The sequence below is a fragment of the Anomaloglossus baeobatrachus genome, chromosome 10, assembly GCF_048569485.1.
Source record: "Anomaloglossus baeobatrachus isolate aAnoBae1 chromosome 10, aAnoBae1.hap1, whole genome shotgun sequence".
NCBI classification, from domain to species: Eukaryota; Metazoa; Chordata; class Amphibia; order Anura; family Aromobatidae; genus Anomaloglossus; species Anomaloglossus baeobatrachus.
Genome location: NC_134362.1, coordinates 78,320,758 through 78,344,333, shown reverse-complemented (window position 1 = coordinate 78,344,333; position 23,576 = coordinate 78,320,758). Strand labels below are relative to the sequence as shown.

Genomic DNA, 23,576 nt, shown 5'->3' with positions numbered 1-23,576 from the left:
GAGAAGAAAGGGAACGGCACATGATCCAAGGCACACCACATCCTCTGTAAAACATGGTGGAGGCAACGTGATGGCATGGGCATGCATGGCTTTCAATGGCACTGGGTCACTTGTGTTTATTGATGACATAACAGCAGACAAGAGTAGCCGGATGAATTCTGAAGTGTACCGGGATATACTTTCAGCCCAGATTCAGCCAAATGCCGCAAAGTTGATCGGACGGCGCTTCATAGTACAGATGGACAATGACCCCAAGCATACAGCCAAAGCTACCCAGGAGTTCATGAGTGCAAAAAAGTGGAACATTCTGCAATGGCCAAGTCAATCACCAGATCTTAACCCAATTGAGCATGCATTTCACTTGCTCAAATCCAGACTTAAGACGGAAAGACCCACAAACAAGCAAGACCTGAAGGCTGCGGCTGTAAAGGCCTGGCAAAGCATTAAGAAGGAGGAAACCCAGCGTTTGGTGATGTCCATGGGTTCCAGACTTAAGGTAGTGATTGCCTCCAAAGGATTCGCAACAAAATATTGAAAATAAAAATATTTTGTTTGGGTTTGGTTTATTTGTCCAATTACTTTTGACCTCCTAAAATGTGGAGTGTTTGTAAAGAAATGTGTACAATTCCTACAATTTCTATCAGATATTTTTGTTCAAACCTTCAAATTAAACGTTACAATCTGCACTTGAATTCTGTTGGAGAGGTTTCATTTCAAATCCAATGTGGTGGCATGCAGAGCCCAACTCGCGAAAATTGTGTCACTGTCCAAATATTTCTGGACCTAACTGTATATACTGCTAGTGTCATGTGTTCAGTTTCCAGATAGAGAGGCCAGTAGCGTAGCTACTGGGGGGGCAGAGGTGGCGGTTGCCCCGGGCCCCATGCTCAGACGGGGCCCACTAGGAGCTTACGACCTGTCAGTGCTGCAGGGGCGGAGCAGAAACTCTTGCCCAGATGACGAAAATACATTCTAGTGGTGCTGCTAGGACCTGTGATGATGTCATGCGCATGTGACTGAGTGGGAGGAGCCACAGTTTTGTCGGTTAGAAAGCAACAGGAGATACTGATTCCTGAAGGAGATGGGAGGTGTGAGCAGTAATGAGGACAGAGGGTGCAGGGTGAGTGCCATATGAGGGGTGCAGATTGTGACAATATAGTGTGAAGGGGTGTAGGGTGTTTGAGTGAGGGGTAAGTTGGGGTACAGGCTGTGTGACATATAGGGATGCAGGATTTTGTGGGCTCCGAGCGAAAGAGTCTCAGTGGGCCCCATCCACACGTAGGCACACACAGATACATACACATACAGGCATCTCTGCTCGGCGTAGCTCTGCTCTGTGCAGGGCTCTTCTGTGTTGGTCTGCTCAGAGCAGGGCTGCTCTGTGCGGGGCTGTTCTGCTTGGCACAGCTCTGATCTGTGCAGAGCAGCCCTGCTCTGTGCAGCTCTCTGTTCTGCTCGCCGCAGTTCTGCTCTGTGCGTGGCTGCTTGGCGCGGTACGTCTCTGCTCTGTGCAGGGCGGCTCTGCTCTGTGTGGGGCTGTTCTGCTCTGTGTGTGGCTGCTCGGCACGGCTCTGCTCTGTGCGGAGCGGCTCTGCTCTGTGCAGGGCTGGTATTATTTGAAGAAGCCCTCACCACCGACATCTTTAGAATGGACGGTGCCTTACTGCCTGCCGCACAGAGCATCCCCACTCCGCGCAGAGCCGCGCCGCACAGAGCAGAGCCGCGGCAAGCAGAGCCGCTCCGCACAGAGCAACCATGCAGTGAGTATCTGGGCTTCCCTCTGTACCACTCACAGCATCGCCGTACTCCACTACCGCCCCTGCCTCCTGTGACCCCCGCTCCTCTGCCAGCCCCCATCCCTGGTAAGACACCACCGGATTATAATACGGACCCCATATTTTTATATTTTTTTACTCCAAATTTGGGGAGCGTCTTATAAGCCGGTGTGTCTTATAAAACGAAAAATACCTTAATTTAAGAGAAATTAAGGAAAATACATATAAACAGACAAAAATCTATACACAGTCATACAGACAGACACACATAGATACGCATTACACATGCACTCACAGATTAGAGATATTTTTATTATGGGGAAGCCGGCAACATCCTCACTCCCCTCCCCCACTTGTCTCCATCCAGCTCCTCCTGGGCATATGGCTGTGCAGGCCGCACTGCGTGATGGTCATCGCTAACATACATGGCCACGCACAGTGTACACAGATTGCTGTATATACATCACAGGAAGAGCTAGGGCTACAGTATATACATCACAGGAAGGGCTGGGGGATACAGTATATAAATGACAGGAGAAGCTGGGGTCATAGACATTACTGGGGGGCATACATGTTACTGAGGTGCATACTTATTCCTGGGGGGGCATAGATGTTACTGGGGTAGTATACAACTCTGGGGGGCATACACATTACTGGGGTGGGTGGCATACAGCTCTGGGGTGGCAGCGCATATGGCTCTGAGGTGGCAGTGTATACGGCTCTGTGGGGCCAGTGCATACGGCTCTGGCAGTCCCATACAGCTCAAGAGGGGACACCTACTGCTCTGAGAGGGCCCATACAGCTCAGGAGTGGGGGCTCACAGATGAACTTCAATGCAGGAGGTGCACGGAGCATTCAACAGTGAATGGTGTGTGCGAGTGTAGATTAAAGGGTCGGCAACCGCACTATCCAGGATACAGGATAGTGCAGCTGCCAACCCAAGCACTGCAGTCCCTGGAACTCAGCCCGAGGCCTGCAGGACTGAAGACGGCTAGTGGGCCCCCCCCAGCTGTCCAGGGCCCCGGCATTTGCTCGAATGTGTCGGATGCTGACGCCGGCCCTGGATGCAGGGTGTGTGGAATATGCGGGTTCAGGATGTTTGAGAGAGGGGTAAGTTGGGATACAGGCTGTGTGAGATATAGGAATGCAGAGTATGTGGGATATGGGGATGCAATGTGTGAGATATGGGGGTACAGGCTGGGGTGAAGTGTTTGTGGGATATGGGGGTGCAGGATGTGTGTGGGATATGGGGGTGCAGGATGTGTGTGGGATATGGGGGTGCATGGTGTGTGAGAGCACCACAAAGGAGGTAAAGATGAGGGAGAAGTTAAGTACTCCACCATGGAGCTGTAGATGGGAGGAACTTTTACTGTAAGGTGTGGGAGGGGGAATAGGAGCATTCACTCAGTATATAGAGTGACAGTACATTATGGGAGGCAGTAAGGACAGTGTGAGGGCACAGTATGAGAGGAGCAGTATTTGAGGGACAGTGTGAGGGCACAGTATGAGAGGAGCAGTATTCGAGGGACAGTGTGAGGGCACAGTATGAGAGGAGCAGTATTTGAGGGACAGTGTGAGGGCACAGTATGAGAGGAGCAGTATTTGAGGGACAGTGTGAGGGCACAGTATGAGAGGAGCAGTATTTGAGGGACAGTGTGAGGGCACAGTATGAGAGGAGCAGTATTCGAGGGACAGTGTGAGGGCACAGTATGAGAGGAGCAGTATTCGAGGGACAGTGTGAGGGCACAGTATGAGAGGAGCAGTATACGAGGGAAAATGTGAGGGCACATTGTGAAGGCTGTACAGTGTGAAAAGTCAGCAAAGTACGGAGAGGGGGTAGTGTGGAAAGGGGCATGGAAGATGTGGACAATGTGGAGGCCATTGTTGACATCACAGGTACATTATTTTGTATGGAAAACATATAGGACATGGTTAATGAGGGGGGATGGTTTTATGGATATTTTTCATAAAGAAAGACAGTGTGGTGGCCATAATTCATGGTGGAGGGATGGTGCAGTGGTTGTAGCATATGAGAGGCACAATGTGGAGGCCATGTATCATAAGGGGGACAGTGTGGGGGTCACTTTTTGGTCAGGGAGTATAGTGGGGGAAAGATTGTGTCAGGTGCACAGTATAAGGGTTATTTGGTGCACAGTATGTGCGGATATTTTTTATTTAGATGTAATAATGACACTCATATTTTTAGGCCATTGTATTGGGATATGTGTGGGAAATCAGAAGAAATGGAAGTCTGCGGAAAGAAGCTGTGTACGATCAAAGTCATCATGTCGTCTGGATCAGATGAAGTCACCAATACGGTACCTGGATGTAAGGGAGCATTTATCCTGTACAATCCCTGCATTTAAAGGGAATTTGTTAGCAGGTTTTTGCTCCCCCACCTGAGAGCAGCATCATGTAGAGACAGAGACCCTGATTCCAGCGATGTGCACTTACTGAGCTGGGTGCTGTCGTTTTGATAAAATCAATGTTTTCTGTGCTGCAGATCTAGCAGGTATACAGGGCTCATGAATATGCTGGACTACCTGCAGCACGCCAAGTAGTCCTGTAATGATAACCTACTGCTGATTAATGAGTAATTTTATGAAAACTACAATGAACAGGTCAGTAAGTGACACATCGCTGGAATCAGGATCTCTGCCCCTACGTTATGCCGCTCTCAGATTAGAGGGCAAAAACCTGATGACAGATTCCCTTTAAATAATAATCGACCGTTTGGTTATATGAAGCCGATTGGCAGTTGTTTAATGGCCTGTGTCTGCAGACTTGTGAATCCTCATAGCATGCACACAAACACAGTGAGCTGTCAGGGTTTTCCAGTGCCAGTGGTGAGAGCGGCCGTCATGTGACCACAAGTGTGCGATTGGCATATTTCTAGCCACATCTGCATGAGGCTTTAGACTGATTTATTGGTAGGGTACGTGATCAATTTAAGTGCTTAGAACAGCATGAACGGCAACTACGGCCCTTCCGCTACACTTAACCGTACCAGTCTGCACATGCATGCTGCAATTTTTTTTTTTCTCAGACCACTCGGTCCAAGGACAAAATCGAACATGTGCACTGCCTCATTGGTTAAGATTGGTCCGAATGCAATACAATATTTTGTTGGATCGCACTTGGACCAAAAATATAGTTGTCTTTACACGCTGCAACATCGCTACCGATATATCGCCGGGGTCACGTCGTTAGTGACGCACATCCAGCGCCGGTAGCGACATCGCAGCGTGTAACACTAATGAGCGATGATCAATGATCGCAAAATCGTTCCAAAACGGTGATCGTTGACACGTCGTTCATTTCCTTAATATTGCTGCAGCCACCGGTACGATGTTGTTTATCATTCCTGCGGCATCACACGTCCGACGAACATCTCCTTACCTGCGTCCACCGGCAATGCGGAAGGAAGGATGTTACGTCCCGCTCATCTCCGCCCCTCCGCTTTTATTGGCCGGCCGCATAGTGACGTCGCAGTGACGCCGAACGCACCTCCCCCTTGAAGGAGGGATTGTTCGGCGGTCACAGCGACGTCGCTGACCAGGTATGTGCGTGTGACGCTGCCGTAACGATAATGTTCGCTACAGCAGCGAGCACCAAATGTCGCACGAGCGATGGGGGCGGGAGATATCGCACTCGACATCGGTAGCAATCGCTAGCGATGTCGCAGCGTGTAAAGTACCCCTTAGGCTGCGACACTATAGTTGTAAATATGGTTACCTGGTTAGGGGCCCACTCAGAAGTTTCCCCCCTCTGAGCCGAACCCCTAGCTACGCCTCTGAGAGAGACATTATGCCTGTTTGGACTAGGATTAAGTGTGTGATTAATAACCACTGTTATATATCATTGGGTTTGGTAATGTCCGCTCTATTATTATTGCAGTCCCAGTTCTCAATAGTGCTGTTGGCCAGATTTTTCCAACTATGCATATGGTAATCTATTCTGCGTCTATTTACCTGCCTATAGTGTACTGTAACGTTGCTTACCGCAACCTGGTGCTTTCACTCGCTTGCAGCGGTGCGGGGTAGCTTAGACAACACAGGTATCACCGTCTCTTATAAAACCCAGCAGTTTATTTATTAGACTCAACATAAACTGCTAAACAAAATGTAACAAAGCCTCTCCTGGCTTAAAGGAAAATATAACACATCCACATACCGTGGGCTTCCAGTCCAATTAAATGTCCATAGTGCAGTCTCCACACTCTCGCTCCTGCCAGCGAACGCCACTCACTGTGGTGATCAATTTAATACGCTAAAACTAGAGAAAGGTCCATTCTAGAAATCCATATTATTAAAACGGGAGTAAAAGTACATAGAACATTGGTAAGATAGTCCATATTGGTATTTGACAAATTTAATGTAACAGTGGGTAAATGACTAAACAATAGATATTGGTATAACAATGGCGTACCCTGCACTAACTGGCAGTGACGCCAATGCATTCACCTCTCAGCTCATTGTTCTGATATTCCTCCAGCGTCTGTGACTACTGCGGTTTCCAGGGCCTGCTCATACCACGTAGGTTTTCTGGCCGCGCAAGCTGCCCTCTTATTAAAGCATCAGCACGTGCACTCCTATCGCTGAGGAGTACCAGGTGATACCTGATGTGCTCCCAGTCTATTGCTGGGGAGTACCACGTATTTAACGTATCCTCCCCTATAAGGAGGTGACTGTGCAATTTGTTTCCTGTAGCTAGTGTGCCCTGTGGCTGCACACTCGTTGTTTGGTCCCTGGATCCTATTCCAGATTCGGTACCCATCCAGGTGCCTCATCCAGTCCCAATTCCAAATTTGAGCCTGTCCGAGTGCCTGAACCTGCTCAAATGTTCCAGTTCCTTCTTGAGTTCCCAATCCTATTCTAGGTTCCAGCCTCAGTTCCTCATCCTGTTCTTGGTGTCCAGTTCCAGCCTGAGCTCCCGATCCCGTTCCTGGTTTCCGATTCCAGCCAGAGTTCCTGATCGCATTCTTGGTTCCCTGTTCCAGGCTGAGCTCCTGATCCCGTTCCTAGCTCCTGATTCCAGCCTGAGATCCTGATCCTGTTCCTGGTTCTCATTTCCAGCTTGAATTCCTGTATCTTTTCCTGTGTCTCGGTACCAGCCTGTGCTCCTGTATCCATTCCTCGCCCTGGTACCAGCCTGAATTCCAGTATCCATTCCTGTGTAGAGAAGAGGGTATCCTCAGCTCACCTGTTCCTCGGGCTGCCAGTCCCTGCGGGTGCCTGGGATCCACCAGTAAGTCCGATCCGGTAAATATATGAAGGCAAAAGGAGGAAAGGATCCAGCACAAAATACCTCTGAATAAAATGTCGAAGCTTTATTGGCAAATATTAAAAAGGTTCCATCCGTGTAAACAAAAGAAGGGAGTTATCCCATGGAAACTTTACGCGTTTCGGACTTCCATATTAAAAGCAAAGAGTCCTTAATCATAAGTAATCCATGTATACCACTCAGCTACTAAAATAGACTAACTCATTACATGGACACAGAAGAAAAAGCTGGTCTCCACTGATTGCAATCAGCCGGCGGTGGGTGTAAACCTTCACATAAAGTTGCAAAAGGTAAGCAGGCAGGACAATGCATGGTTAAAGAAAAAAAAAAAAAAAAAAAAAAGGGATTATATATATACATATGCAGCAACAACAATGAAAAAAGGGGGGTCAGTGATCCAACCGCTTTAAGTAACAGAATCATATAAACATACCAAAAAATATGTCAATATATATATAAGAGTAGACGACTTATGTTAAACCCCATCATCAGGTGGGCAAGAGTTCTGATGAGAATGCATGTGTATATCACAAAAGACAAAATTCCCAACTATAAGTACAAGAACCCCAAAATGTTCACAATTTACATAAAATTGCATATATCAAAAAATATATCTATTTATTATCTTATTTTTATTCACTAATGCCCTTGTACTTTTATTATTTTATTACTTCATTTTCTCGTTCAATCAAAATCATCAATTTATATTTATCCATACATATCTATGTCCATATATGTGTAGTAGATTACATGAGTGTCCCAAATAGGAAGAATATATATGTCAAAGTACAAATTAATCTCAAACCACATGCATTCCCATTTACATAACATGCCCCCTTGGAGTATTTGAAAAAGAAAAAAAAAAATTTAATTTAGATGTAGCATATATCAATTTAGTTCTATATACAAGGCCAAACCCCAATTTATGTACTCTCCCATAGAGGAAAAACTACCCCTGAAAGCAAGGAAAACACCAATTATCATCCGCTTATAAGGAATTTCTAGAAAAGCCTGAATCAAAAAATATATCGCAAATCCGAGCGGTAATTAAAACCGCCTGGGTATCTCGAATCTAGCCACAAGATCCATTTGGCCTCAGCCAGCAACAGAACCTGAAACAAGTCCCCCCCACGGGGGGGTCTAGGTACAGATTCCACCCCTGTAATCCTCAAAGACGAAAAGTCTGCAGAATGACATTCAATATAATGCCTAGTGAGACCAGATAATGAACGCTTTTTAACCAACGCCACATAATTTAAAGAATTACGATCCAGGGCTGCAGAAGGAATCCGAACATGCTCAGAGATCCTAGCTCTCAAAGCTCTTGAGGTGCAACCCACATAATTCTTAACGCATAGTGTGCATGTGGCTACATAAACCACATGTGTCGAGGCACAATTAATGAAGGATCTTATGTTAAAAGAGTTTTCACCACCGATCAAAAGAGATTTGTTATTACCCATAAAACGACAAAGACCACAGCGGTTAGATCCACACTTATATGAGCCAGTAACACTCAACCAGGTTTTATTGGCTCTTTTAGAGGAAAATAAGCTAGGAGCCACTAGATTGCCTATAGTCCCAGCTCTTCTGGCTACAATATTAATCCCTGAATGGAGAATCTTATCTAAAACCGCATCCTGCCGTAAAAGAGGAATAAAACGCTGAACAATCCGTTTTATTTGAAAAAACTCGGTGCTAAAGGGGGTAGAAAAAGTAACCCGGTTCTTAGTAGTGGGCATAACTATATGATCCTTCAACAAATCATATCTACATCTACCAGCCGCTATAGAGGTCGCTCTATTAAGAGTACGGTTAGAATACCCTCTCTCACTAAGTCTGTGTTTGATATGTGCCGCCTCAGTATCCCTTTTTGGATATGATTTTTTGGTATGCAAGGTACATAGATGACCAGATCCTTATTTGTAGAGTAAATGGTCACAATTCCCCCCAGCAGGCCATGGAGGCCCTTAATATCTATTTTAATGGTAATTCTCTCAATTTGAGATTTGTAATGAATTTACACATGAAATCGGCCCCCTTTTTGGACATCCTGCTGTCTGGGGATGCGGTATCTGGGGTTATACATTCTTCCCTTTATAGAAAGCCTATTTGTGGGAACACTTCTCTTCACGCTGACAGTTGTCATATGCCCCACACATTGCTTAATTTACCAGTGGGGGAGTTTTTAGGAGCGAAACGTGCATGTACATTAGAGGAATCCTATAATACTGAGGCGGCACATATCAAACACAGACTTAGTGAGAGAGGGTATTCTAACCGTACTCTTAATAGAGCGACCTCTATAGCGGCTGGTAGATGTAGATCTGATTTGTTGAAGGATCATATAGTTATGCCCACTACTAAACCGGGTTACTTTTTCTACCCCCTTTAGCACCGACTTTTTTCAAATAAAACGGATTGTTCAGCGTTTTATTCCTCTTTTACGGCAGGATGCGGTTTTAGATAAGATTCTCCATTCAGGGATTAATATTGTAGCCAGAAGAGCTGGGACTATAGGTAGTTTAGTGGCTCCTAGCTTATTTTCCTCTAAAAGAGCCAATAAAACCTGGTTGAGTGTTACTGGCTCATATAAGCGTGGATCTAACCGCTGTGGTTTTTGTCGTTTTATGGGTAATAACAAATCTCTTTTGATCGGTGGTGAAAACTCTTTTAACATAAGATCCTTCATTAATTGTGCCTCGACACATGTGGTTTATGTAGCCACATGCACACTATGCGTTAAGAATTATGTAGGTTGCACCTCAAGAGCTTTGAGAGCTAGGATCTCTGAGCATGTTCGGATTCCTTCTGCAGCCCTGGATCGTAATTCTTTAAATTATGTGGCGTTGGTTAAAAAGCGTTCATTATCTGGTCTCACTAGGCATTATATTGAATGTCATTCTGCAGACTTTTCGTCTTTGAGGATTACAGGGGTGGAATCTGTACCTAGACCCCCCCGTGGGGGGGACTTGTTTCAGGTTCTGTTGCTGGCTGAGGCCAAATGGATCTTGCGGCTAGATTCGAGATACCCAGGCGGTTTAAATTACCGCTCGGATTTGCGATATATTTTTTGATTCAGGCTTTTCTAGAAATTCCTTATAAGCGGATGATAATTGGTGTTTTCCTTGCTTTCAGGGGTAGTTTTTCCTCTATGGGAGAGTACATAAATTGGGGTTTGGCCTTGTATATAGAACTAAATTGATATATGCTACATCTAAATTAAATTTTTTTTTTTTTCAAATACTCCAAGGGGGCATGTTATGTAAATGGGAATGCATGTGGTTTGAGATTAATTTGTACTTTGACATATATATTCTTCCTATTTGGGACAATCATGTAATCTACTACACATATATGGACATAGATATGTATGGATAAATATAAATTGATGATTTTGATTGAACGAGAAAATGAAGTAATAAAATAATAAAAGTACAAGGGCATTAGTGAATAAAAATAAGATAATAAATAGATATATTTTTGATATATGCAATTTTATGTAAATTGTGAACATTTTGGGGTTCTTGTGCTTATAGTTGGGAATTTTCTCTTTTGTGATATACACATGCATTCTCATCAGAACTCTTGCCCACCTGATGATGGGGTTTAACATAAGTCGTCTACTCTTATATATATATGACATATTTTTTGGTATGTTTATATGATTCTGTTACTTAAAGCGGTTGGATTACTGACCCCCCTTTTTTCATTGTTGTTGCTGCATATGTATATATATAATCCCTTTTTTTTTTTCTTTAACCATGCATTGTCCTGCCTGCTTACCTTTTGCAACTTTATGTGAAGGTTTACACCCACCGCCGGCTGATTGCAATCAGTGGAGACCAGCTTTTTCTTCTGTGTCCATGTAATGAGTTAGTCTATTTTAGTAGCTGTGTGGTATACATGGATTACTTATGATTAAGGACTCTTTGCTTTTAATATGGAAGTCCGAAACGCGTAAAGTTTCCATGGGATAACTCCCTCCTTTTGTTTACACGGATGGAACCTTTTTAATATTTGCCAATAAAGCTTCGACATTTTATTCAGAGGTATTTTGTGCTGGATCCTTTCCTCCTTTTGCCTTCATCCATTCCTGTGTGCCAGTGTAAGCCTGTTACTGTATTACTGTATCCGTTCCGGTGTCCCAGAACCAGCCTGTGTTCCTGTGTTCCGATACCAGCCAGAGTTCCTGTATCCATTCCAGTATACGAATATCTGCTCGTGTTCATGAATCCGTGATCCTGCTTGCACCTGTACCTGATCCAGTCCTGTATGTACCAATACCATCTTCCACCCTGTTGATTATCCTGATCCTGTCCCGTCAGTGGCACCTACTCCATGTAGCCTGTTTACGTCACTGTCAGCTTTCGCGGATCCATCCGAGGTCTTCTTTGGAGTGGTACTTATGAGCTTCCTGCAGCACAAATCTAACTTCACCACCAGAGACTGTAGAGAAGACCAGGAAGCTGCAGGGTAAGCCTGTGATCCAGGGTCCAGTGGATCCACATCCCCGTCGCGGCCGGATGAGTGGTTGTCATTCTGCCCATAACAGTTAGCAATTAAAGATCCAGGGACTGCCTTGGAGTGGTACCTAGCGGCTACCTGTAGCATAAATCTAACCTCTCCACCAGAAGCTGTAGAGAAGACCAGGTAGAGACTTAGTCACGCCCCTCCACGGTAAGTCCTTGATCCATGGTCCAGTGGATCCACCCATGGTCAGATCGGTCATTGTCTTACTACTCGTAACAGATTGCACAGGCCATGGATTCCACTGTATTCAGCCAATGTTGCTTTCAGACTTTTTCTTGAGAGGTCTCGCTTGCAGGATCGTCAGGATCAATTCCTGACTATTGTCTTGCAGACAGAGCATACCCATTCTTGGGATCTGTGGATGGTGCACACCCATTTTCCGCTTGAACCTTTCCACTCTGGCTATAATTAGGATCAAGTATTCACCCTCCTGCAGACGGTGCACACCCACTTTCCTCACTGGTGTTTCCAGTCTGGCTGAGTTAGTTAGGTCGGAATACGGATCCCTCAGACACGCCCTTTAGTTTTGGGCATCTATTTTTATCCTCTATGAGATTCTTATCTGTGCTCTGTGTCCGTAGTGATACATGAGCCGTATCGGTTACTGTTGTCAGTATCTTGTTTTGCCTTGGCTTTCTGCTCTTTTGGCTTCAGATAGATTATTTGGGCCTAGTTTGAGGGAATGTAAGCAGAGGGGGTACTGTAGTGCCAGTGTTCCCTACACTTACTGGCAAGGACACCGATACACTCACTGCTCCGCTCACCACCCTACTGTTCCTCCACTTATGTTCCCACCATGGCCCCCTGCTTCCAGTGCCTGCGAACGCAACATGGGTTTCCTGGCCACATACTAAGTTTGCGCTCTCTCAGTTTGTTAAAGGGGCAGCGTGCACACGCCTTATGTGTTCCAAGTCTTACCACGTATTTAAGGTGCCCTTCCCTATTGGGAGGTGGCTGTGCAATGTTGTTTCCTGTTTCCAGTGTGCCCTGTGGCTGCAAGTTCATTATCTGGTCCCTGGATCCTGTTTCAGATTTGGTACTCTTCTGTATGCCTGATTCAGTCCCGACTATGAACCCGAACCTGCTCTAGTGTCCTGGTCCCTTCCTTAGATTCTGATGCCGTTCTTGGTTCCTGGTTCAAGCCTGAGTTCCTGATCCCATTCCTGGTGCCCAGTTCCAGCCTGAATTCCAGTATCCATCCCTGTGTCCTGGTACCAGCCTGTGTTTCTATATCCATTCCTGTGTCCCTGTACCAGCCTGTGTTCCTGTATCCATTTCTGCGTCCCTTTATCAGCCTGAAATCCTGTATCCGTTCCAGTATACCAGTACTTGCCCATGTTCCTAAATCCGTGTTCCAGCCTAAACCTGAACTCGAATCAGATATCGTCCCATCTGTACCTGTATCAGCTTCCGCACTGCTGGTTATCCTGATCCTGTCTGGGCAGTGGCACCTACCCTGAATAGCCTATTTCCACCAGTGTCAGCTTTCGCGGATCCATCCGGGGTCTTCTTTGGAGTGGTACCAGCAGATTCCTGCAGCACAAATTTACTGTAACTTCACCACCACAGACAGTAAAGAAGACCAGGAAGCTGCTTAGTCACGCCTCTGCAGGGTAAGCCTGTGATCCGTGGTCCAGTGGATCCACATCCCCGTTGTGCCGTGATCAGTGGTTGTCGTTCCGCCCATAACCGTTAGCAATTAAAGAACAACTAAACATTATTCCTATACTATTTTCAAATATTCTGTTTAAGCATTGAGTAGGGGAGCAAGAGTAGCTCCCATATAGAGCGTGTTTGTGAATAGAATTTAAGTATGGATTCTCGCTGAAGTAGCAGTTCAAAGCAGCTTCTAAAAGGACATGAACTAGGCAGTTAAAACAGCAATCTCAGCAAGTTGTTTAAGAAAGAAGCGAAATAAGGTGATGAAAATAAATTACAAAGAGTCTTAACTTTGCAAAAGCTGATCGATAACTAAATAACAAAAAGGTATAGTTGTTTAAAGTGGCTACAGTTAAATGTTCTGAAAATTTCTGGAATAAATATGGCAACAACTCTATGATGATAACTTATTATATGTACCACAATGACATGTAAACGTTTGGGCACCGCTGGTCAAAATTACTGTTATCATGAGCAGTTAAGCAAGTTGAAGATAGAATGATCTCTAAAAGGCATAGACATAAAGATAGCACATTTCCTTTGTATTTTAGGCCCACAGAAATATATACCGTATATATATTTAATCTTTTACATTTTTGAAAACCCTTTACCACCTGGCCAGTTTTTGGGGTTTTTTTTCATTTTAATTTCTTCCTCCTCGTCATCCAAGAGCCATAACATTTTTATTTTTCAGTTAATGTAGCCATATGAGGGCTTGCTTTTTTGCGTAACGAGTTGTACTTTTAAATGACACCATTCTTTCTGACACATAATGTACTGGAGAACGGGAAAAAATTCCAAGTGCGGTGAAATTGCAAAAAAAATGCAATTGTACAATTATGTTTTGTATTTTTATTTACGATGTTCACTATATTGTAAAACTGACCTGGCAATATGATTCCCCAGGTCAGTACAACTTCATAGATACCAAACATGTGTGGTTTTACTTTTTAAAAAAATTCAGAAGTTAGTAAAAAAAAAAAAATAGAAATTGCACTTTTGTTGTCATTTTCTGAGATCCGTAACGCTCTCATTTTTTTGGATCTGGGGCTCAGTGATGGCTTATTGTTGCATATTGAGTTCACATTTTTCATTATACAGTTTTTTAGTAGCTGTGATGTTTTCATCACCTGTTATTGCATTTTAATTCAATGTTGCGGTGACCACAAAAACGTAATTCTAGTGTTTTCATTTTGTCCTCGCTACTCCCTTTAAAGAACAGATTAATTGATTTTAGATTTTGATTGATCGGGTATTTCTGAATGTAGCAATACCAAATATGAGTTTTGTTTTTTTATTGTATTATTTTCAATGGGGTGAAAGTGGGGTGAATTGAACTTTTAGGGGTGGGGGTGGGGTTCATGTTTTTAAAAACTTGTTTTTTACATTTTTTAATTGATTTTGTTTCTTTCTTAGGGTCTTGAAACCTATACTATCCGATCTCTTCTGCTGTTCAGAGCGACGTTTCAGCTCTTCTCTGATCAGGAGAAATGCTGTTCTCCTGTGAGTGCCGGCACTCTGTCGGTATTCTCAGGAAGTGAGTCATGACAGCAACAGGGGTCATCAGCTGACCCCATGTGCTGTTGTGACGCCCTGGACACCCCAGGGGTCACAGGTCATTACACTCACCACATACACCCCCACCCCAGTAAGGTACCAACAGTCAACCAAAAGACCTGCAACACAACCCCAAAGCATGATTGATCCACCCCCATGCTTAATGGTTGGTGGATCAATTGGTGGATTGGTGGATCAGTTGGTGCCGGTATTCTCAGGAAGTGAGTAATGACAGCAACAGGGGTCATCAGCTGACCCCATGTGCTGTTGTGACGCCCTGGACACCCCAGGGGTCACAGGTCATTACACTCACCACATACACCCCCACCCCAGTAAGGTACCAACAGTCAACCAAAAGACCTGCAACACAACCCCAAAGCATGATTGATCCACCCCCATGCTTAATGGTTGGTGAGATGTTTTTCCTAAAATTCTGTGCCCTTTTTTCTCTACACATACCTTTGATCACTGTGGCCAAAGAGTTTTATTTTTTCCTCATCGGTTCCAAAATGCAACAAACTTGTTTAGATGTTCTTTTGTTTACTTCTGACACTGAATTTTATGGTGAAGACGCAAGAAGAGTTTTTTTCTGAAGACTCCTCCATGAAGACAGGTGCAGGTGTCTCTGAACAGTAGGACAATATATGACAACTCCAGAATCTGCTAAATCTTCTTGAACTTCTTTTGCAATCAAGCGGGGGTTTAGATTTGTCTCTCTAGCAATCCTATGAGCAGTCTTGGTTTTCCATTCTTTGTCCTGACCTCCACTGTTTGTGATAACTGCCATTTCCCTCAGCACATCAGACTCTCCCCTACCGTGGAAAGCTTCAAGAGGAACCTCAAGACCCACCTCTTCCAAGAAGCCTACAACCTACAATAGCCCTCAGTCCAGTACACCATTGCGCAACCAGCTCTGTCCTCACCTATTGTACCACCACCCATTCCCTGTAGACTGTGAGCCCTCGTGGGCAGGGTCCTCTCTCCTCCTATACCAGTCTGTTTTGTACTGTTGATGATTGTTGTACGTATACCCTCTTTCACTTGTAAAGCGCCATGGAATAAATGGCGCTATAATAATAAATAATAATAATAATTTCATAATTCCATTTTAAACTGAGGAAAGGGCAACTTTGCTTTACTATTTTCTTATAGCCTTGTCTGGCTTTCTGGGCCTCCACCATTTTCATTTTCAGAGCGCTAGGCAGCTGCTTAGAAGAACCCACGGCTGCCATTTTTTAGCACAAGGTTAGAGGAGGCTGGGTTTATATAAAGCTGTATCATTTGCATCACCTGGCCTTTCCTGGCGATGATAGTGAACGAACCATAACCCTAACAGGCTATTTATGGTCTGATATCTTAGTCAAGGTTATATGAGCACACAAATCTCCAAGGGTGCCCAAACTTTTGATGTCATCTTTAACTATGCCTTTTTGAAAACATTGACTCTTCACCTTGCTTAACTGTTCACAATAACAGTAATTTTGACCAAGGGTGCCCAAACTTTTACATGTTTACCCCTACTGTTCTATTTTTCTTTTTTAATCTATGTTAATATCGTGTGTCTAGTGATTCTTATTATATTGATAATAAAATGTGGCGTATGTAATACATTTATTGATGGAGATATGTTGTGACTGCTTTTGTTGCATGAGCACTTATCGCTTGGAACGTCTATCCATTAATATTTTTTTATATATAAGAGGGGATCATAAAGCATGGTGTTCCAGCTTAATTAGTTATTGTCTTTTGATATTTTGTTTGGCGGCGATTTGGTAAATATATGTAAATTAGTGCATATTTTTCCAAATGAATTAAAAGCCAATGAATTCCTATTGTAAATTCCAGACAATTGATTTGGAATATAAAGAAGAGATAAAGATAAGTCCTATTATATGTGCAGTGTAATTGAAGTATTTCTTTGGACAGTGGCTAAATAAGGTCTAACACATTTAACAATCATTTAAAAGAATGAAAAAACAAATTTCCCACTTCTTGAGATCTTTGAGATTACCTATACTACTCCAAAGACTAAAGGCTGCTTTACACGGTACGACCGATTGTGCAATTTCACAATCGATCGTACCCGCCCCCATCCTTTTTGCGTCATGGGCAAATCACTGCCCGTGTCGCACAAAGTCGGTAACCACCGTCACACGTACTTACCTCTCGTGCGACCACGCTCTGGGCGGCGAACGTCCACTTCCTGGAGTGGGAGGGACGTTCGGCGTCACAGCGACGTCACACGGCCGCTGGCCAATGTAAGCGGAGGGGCGGAGATGAGCGGGGCGTAAACATCCCGCCCACCTCCTTCCTTCACATAGCCGGCGGCGGCCGCGTGATGCAGGTGAGCTGCTGTTCATCGTTCCCGGGGTGTCACACGGAGCGGCGTGTGCTACTGCGGAAACTATGAACAACTAAATTAAATGATATTATGGAACCTAGCAACCAGTACACGACTCACGATTTGTGAGCGATACTGCGTCGCTAGGAGGTGTCACACAGGCCGGCATCGCCAGCGATGCCGGATGTGCGTCACAAAAACCGTGACCCCGACGATCTATCGCACGATAGATTGTCTGGTGTAAAGCAGCCTTAAGGCTTTGTGCGCACTAGAAATGAGAAGTTTCTCAAGAAAATTTCTTGAGAAACTTCTGGGAGTGGAAGATTTCCGGACCTCCGGAAAAAATCCGCACCAAATCCGCATGCGGATTTGCCGCAAATTTGCCGTGAATTTGCCACGATTTTCCCTCAGGTTGTTCCCTGCGGATTTTGCAGGCTGTACTGCATAAATCCGCAGGTACTTGCGGAAAAGAATTGACATGCTCATTTTCTCAAGGAATTTTCTCAAGAAAATCTTCTCAAGGAAATTTCTTGAGAAAAATCTCCAGCGTGCGCACAGCTATTTTTTTTTCTCATAGGATTTGCTGGGAAATGTCTGCACAAAGATTGCAGACATTTCTCAAAATTCTGCAGCAAATCCGCGGGTAAATCCGCGGGTAAAACGGCCTAGTGCGCACATAGCCTTAAGGTATCGTCACACAAAGCGACGCTCCAGCGATCCCACCAGCAACCTGACCTGGCAGGGATCGCTGGAGCGTCGCTACATGGGTTGCTGGTGAGCTGTTAAACAGGCAGATCTCACCAGTGACCAGCCTCCAGCCAGCAGCGACGCGTGGAAGCGATGCTGCACTTGGTAACTAAGGTAAAACCCGATATTTACCTTGGTTACCAGCGCACATCGCTTAGCGCTGGCTCCCTGCACTCCTAGACACAGTACACATCGGGTTAATTTTACCCACTGTATAGTCTGGCTATGTGTGCAGGGAGCAGGGAGCCGGCACTGACAGCGTGAGAGCGGCGGACGCTGGTAACGAAGGTAAATATCGGGTAACCAAGGAAAGGGCTTCTTGGTTACCCAATATTTACATTGGTTACCAGCGTCCGCAGAAGCCGGCTCCTGCTCCCTGCACATTTAGTTGTTGCTGTCTCGCTGTCACACACAGCGATCTGTGCTTCACAGCGGGACAGCAACAACTAAAAAATGGCCCAGGACATTCAGCAACAACCAGCGACCTCACAGCAGGGGCCAGGTTGTTGCTGGATGTCACGCACAGCGACATTGCTATCAACATCGCTGTTGCGTCACAAAAGTCGTGCCTCAGCAGCGATGTTGCTAGCGATGTTGCTTAGTCAGATGTGGCCTTTACTTAAGAAATGGGCCAATTTCTTTTTCCTAATGCAGGTACATAAAATTGGCCCTTGTGCTAAACCTGGTTTTGTATCTGATATATATTGGCAAACACAAAATTATGTAAAAATCTATAATGTAAACCTCATTGTTGTATTTTTAGTCCGCAGATGCTGTAGGAGAAATTCTACTCTCTCTTAGCTACCTTCCCACTGCTGAACGCCTTACTGTGGTCGTGGTTAAAGGAAAGAACCTACTGTGGACAGATGGGAAGACCACAGCAGGTAAGATTGTAGGCCACTATAGGAGACCATCTGGCTTTTGCCCATTCCAAATTCTCATAGAAAAAAAAGCCTATTTATAATGTCTGTTTTCTGAGAACCAGCATTGACTTAGTACCATATTTTTTCCTACCTCTGGGTTGCCCCAGTGTCCAAGATGGCCACCGATGAAGAGGAACTAACCAGACCTGTCTAAGTAGGTTCCATTAAAAAACACTGTTCACCAAATGGATGCCATGTACAATGTTTGTCGCTGGTAGACTGGTCTGTACATGTGCCTCTCCATCAGCATCCATGTTAAAGACCGGGAACATACTCTACTAAATTAGGGAGTGTCTCTGAACCTCTAAGAACTAAATGTTAGTAGATGCAGGGCTGTATTTGGCATTCATGCTGCCCTAGGCACTTTAAGTTGTAACGCCCCCTACTGGTAAGGCTGCTTTCACACTTGCGTTGTTTTGCATCCGTCAAAATCAGTTGTATGACTTATGCAACGGATGCGTTGCAGATAGTGGCACAACTGATGTCACTGATGCTGCAAAACAACAAACCGTTGTTTGGTTTTTTTTATACTACAAGCTACAAAGAACTACAACACTTTTACATAGAAAAGATCTTTATTAAGAGAATATATGTATAAAACAAGATAAAAATGCACAGCAATACAATGACATGAGGATAGGAGACAGCTTTTTCTCTGATTGAAATCACATGGTGACCAGCAATAACAAATATATATTTCCTAGTCAGATGAAGTGTAAACAAAAATCCCCTCTGAAAATGACTTTCAGGAATTTATTTCAAAAAATTCATCCGACTGAATAAAATTGAATACTTTGGCCAAACATAACATGAAAAAGTCTCAAAAGCTGAACCCAAAGTCTGTACACCCTGTACAGCAAATGGATGGCAAGAAGAAATCAGGACAGTATGTCTATAGCAAGAGTGACAGATGTGACACTGCACGGACTGTAGAAATGCATGGACATTTAGTAGTGTAATGGTGAATGTCAGGAGTCAATGCCATTTATAAATAGGTAATGCCATAACCAAATGAATGGAATATGGGGTAATAATAACAAGAAATGAGAGTCGGGGTGCCCCATAAGCGCCCTTGGATAAAGCATTGGCGAAACGCGTCAGGGTGTCCCATGGTAAGATACAGTATGTGATTACTCTAGATGTTTTTGTACACTTGCATGTGACTATCTATTTTGTGTGTTGCAGCATGTCAGGACTCTCATTTCTTGTTATTATTACCCCATATTCCATTCATTTGGTTATGGCATTACCTATTTATAAATAGCATTGACTCCTGACATTCACCATTACACTACTAAATGTCCATGCATTTCTACAGTCCGTGCAGTGTCACATCTGTCACTCTTGCTATGGACATACTGTCCTGATTTCTTCTTGCCATCCATTTGCTGTACAGGGTGTACAGACTTTGGGTTCAGCTTTTGATACTTTTTCATTGTATGTTTGGCCAAAGTATTCAATTTTATTCAGTCGGATGAATTTTTTGAAATAAATTCCTGAAAGTCATTTTCAGAGGGGATTTTTGTTTACACTTCATCTGACTAGGAAATACATATTTGTTATTGCTGGCCACCATGTGATTTCAATCAGAGAAAAAGCTGTCTCCTTTCCTCATGTCATTGTATTGCTGTGCATTTTTATCTTGTTTTATACATATATTCTCTTAATAAAGATATTTTCTATGTAAAAGTGTTGTAGTTCTTTGTAGGTTGTATGATTCACTGTGAACTACATGAGTGTGTGTGATCACATTGGCTCTTTTTTTGAGTAGTGATCAAATTCTTAGGTTTATTCGTTTTTTTTATACTGTTTTACCAGTGGCTGGCTATTGTGAACGATCAGCTGATCACCCGGCGGCCGGCCGCTGGGCGATCACCTGATTGTTGACAGTAACCGAGCGATCAGATGATCATTCTCAAAATCCAGCTGATCGCTCTCAAAATCCAGCCGCCGGGCAATCAGCTGATCGTTCAGCCGCCAAGAGAGAGAGAAACATTGATTTCAATTATTAAACACAAGAGCTAAGCATGCGCAGTAGAAAAAAAAAGGATTCCGACTCTCAAAAAACGCTACATGCTGCGTTCCTACATTCGTACATAACTACATCACAAGAACAACCATCAGTACATGAATACATCACCAGAAACACAGTCAGTACATGCCTACATCACCAGAACAATCATCAGTACAGAAATACAGCTCCAGAACCACTGTCAGTACATGACTGCATCACCAAAACAATTGTCAGTACAGAAATACAGTCTGAGAACAACCGTCAATACATGACACCTCACCAACGTTATACAGCGATCACTTTCAATGTCAGGGTAGCTCCTATCATATAAACTTGTATACCTTAACAATGGTAAGGAGATGATTGAAATTGTTGTTACCAACTATCATCAAACTAGGTACCACAGTAATGATTAGTTGCTAGCAGCTTCACTAGTAAACATTTAAAGAGTAACTTAAAGGTTTGGTCTGAAGGCAAAGTAATTTTCATTCTAAATCCCTATCTATTTAGTGCCAAAATATAATTTTTTTTTGTAATATACTTGCATTAATAATTTCCTATCCTGTCCCTTGATGACGCTTCATTTCAGGGAGGGGCAAAGGCTGTGGCAGTGACTGCAGCCTCTGCCCCATGATAACGCTTCTTTCGAGTATCCCAGCATGCACCATGCTCTAGGATTCTCAAAAGAAGGGTCATCAAAAAGGTCCATTAATTTTTAGACTGGTGCAGTAATGTGTCCTGAGACCCCCCATAGGTGAAGTGCACGGCTCAGGAGACAGGACTCTGATTTTCTACTGAACCCGCGCTGCTCTGTCTGCTCTCCTGCACTTTCCTAATAGGTCTTTGGAGCAATTGTGGGGGACTCGGGACCAGGTTCCCCTCAGATCTGTTCAAAATGAATTACCCTAAAACATATAAAATAATTTCTAAAACATTAAGTTTCTCTTTAAGGTACGTTTACACTGCTACGGATTATCGGTCTACCTCAACAAGCTGTCAATCACCTGATGGAGGAGCAAAATATTTGTTTGTATAGTGATATTTTTAAAAGGAAATCTGTCATCCACAAAATGCCGATCACCCTGCACAAATATTCATAATAGGGAACGTCGCACATAGAAAATCATATATCGTATACAGCTCATACAGAAATCATACCAGGTGTATACAGCTCATACAGAAATCATACCAGGTGTACACAGCTCATACAGAAATCACACCAGGTGTACACAGCCCATACAGAAATCACACCAGGTGTACACAGCCCATACAGAAATCACAACACAGCTCATACAGAAATCACACCAGGTGTACACAGCCCATACAGAAATCACACCGGGTGTATATAGCCCATACAGAAATCATACCAGGTGTATACAGCCCATACAGAAATCACACCAGGTGTACACAGCCCATACAGAAATCACACCAGGTGTATATAGCCCATACAGAAATCATACCAAGTGTATACAGCCCATACAGAAATCACACCAGGTGTATATAGCCCATACAGAAATCATACCAAGTGTATACAGCCCATACAGAAATCACACCAGGTGTATACAGTCCATACAGAAATGATACCAGGTGTACACAGCCCATACAGAAATGACACCAGGTGTATATAGCCCATACAGAAATCATACCAGGTGTACACAGCCCATACAGAAATCACACCAGGTGTATACAGCTCAACTTAACATTTGATAAAAGATTAACTTTTGTTTATGGCATAGGCCACGCCAAAAGTGCACAATGCCCCCTCACTGCAAAAAAAACCCCAACAACAAATAGAAGATTTTTTTGTTAGGTTACACTGTTTCTATCTGGCATGATTTTTATATGGGCTGTGTTCCCTAAAAAATGTTTGTACAGTTTAATTGGCATTTGGGGGGGCGGGGTGACAGATGCCTTTAAATATCTTTCTTGGCCACTCATTGTCCTGTGAACACATGCTGCCAAGAAGAATGCTATTCTATGTGCACAGGACGATCATGGTAAAGATCGTACTGTGCACATGAAAGTGTGGTCACAGGCTCAGCAGCTATTAAACCAGTGACTCTCTGCTGGATATAGATCTGTGATCGCTTAAAACCTGCATTAGCCAATGTGTTTAGCCATCACCTGCATTTATCCAGCTTCAGACCTCGGTACCTCACAGGTCCTGGTGCCATGATGACTTCACATCCAGAGCTTGTCTCTGCAGACCTCCATCTTCTCTGATCTTCTGCAGCACATCACGACACAGAACCCTTAAAAATAACATGTCATTATAAAAATAATCAACCATGCTGTTCCCTAAATAAGCCCCTAAAATAAATAACTGTCCGTCACTTTAATCCCTGCACAAAAAATGACCCCCACACTGTCTATATTATGGTACATGGCTTCCTCACTGCTCCCTGTATATACCACACCGTCTCCCCTCATGAGTTAGACCCACTACACCCTCCTCACTTAGGAACTATGATCTCCAAACTGTCTGCACCACATGCTCCCCCCTATTCAAACTGTCTCCCACACATTAGACTTCTACATACTGAGCCATGTTGCCCTTTCTCCATACTGAGCCCACCCCACGCAGTCCCCTTTTCCCACCCCACGTTGCCCCCTTTTCCATACTGAGCCCACCCCACGTTGCCCCCTTTTCCATACTGAGCCCACCCCACGTTGCCCACGTTTCCATACTGAGCCCACCCCACGCTGCCCCCTTTTCCACCGTGATTCCACCCCGCAAGCTGCCC

General features: G+C 44.1%; 1 protein-coding gene across 1 annotated transcript in view; it reads left to right on the top strand.

The window, feature by feature from the left end:
• Positions 1-23,576, top strand: part of SYT12 (synaptotagmin 12) — a 191,940-nt gene that overhangs the window by 136,466 nt on the left and 31,898 nt on the right. Inside the window, exon 6 of the mRNA XM_075325337.1 lies at positions 18,659-18,779. Coding sequence (XP_075181452.1) covers positions 18,659-18,779 — 121 coding nt within the window. The remainder of the gene's footprint in view (positions 1-18,658; positions 18,780-23,576) is intronic.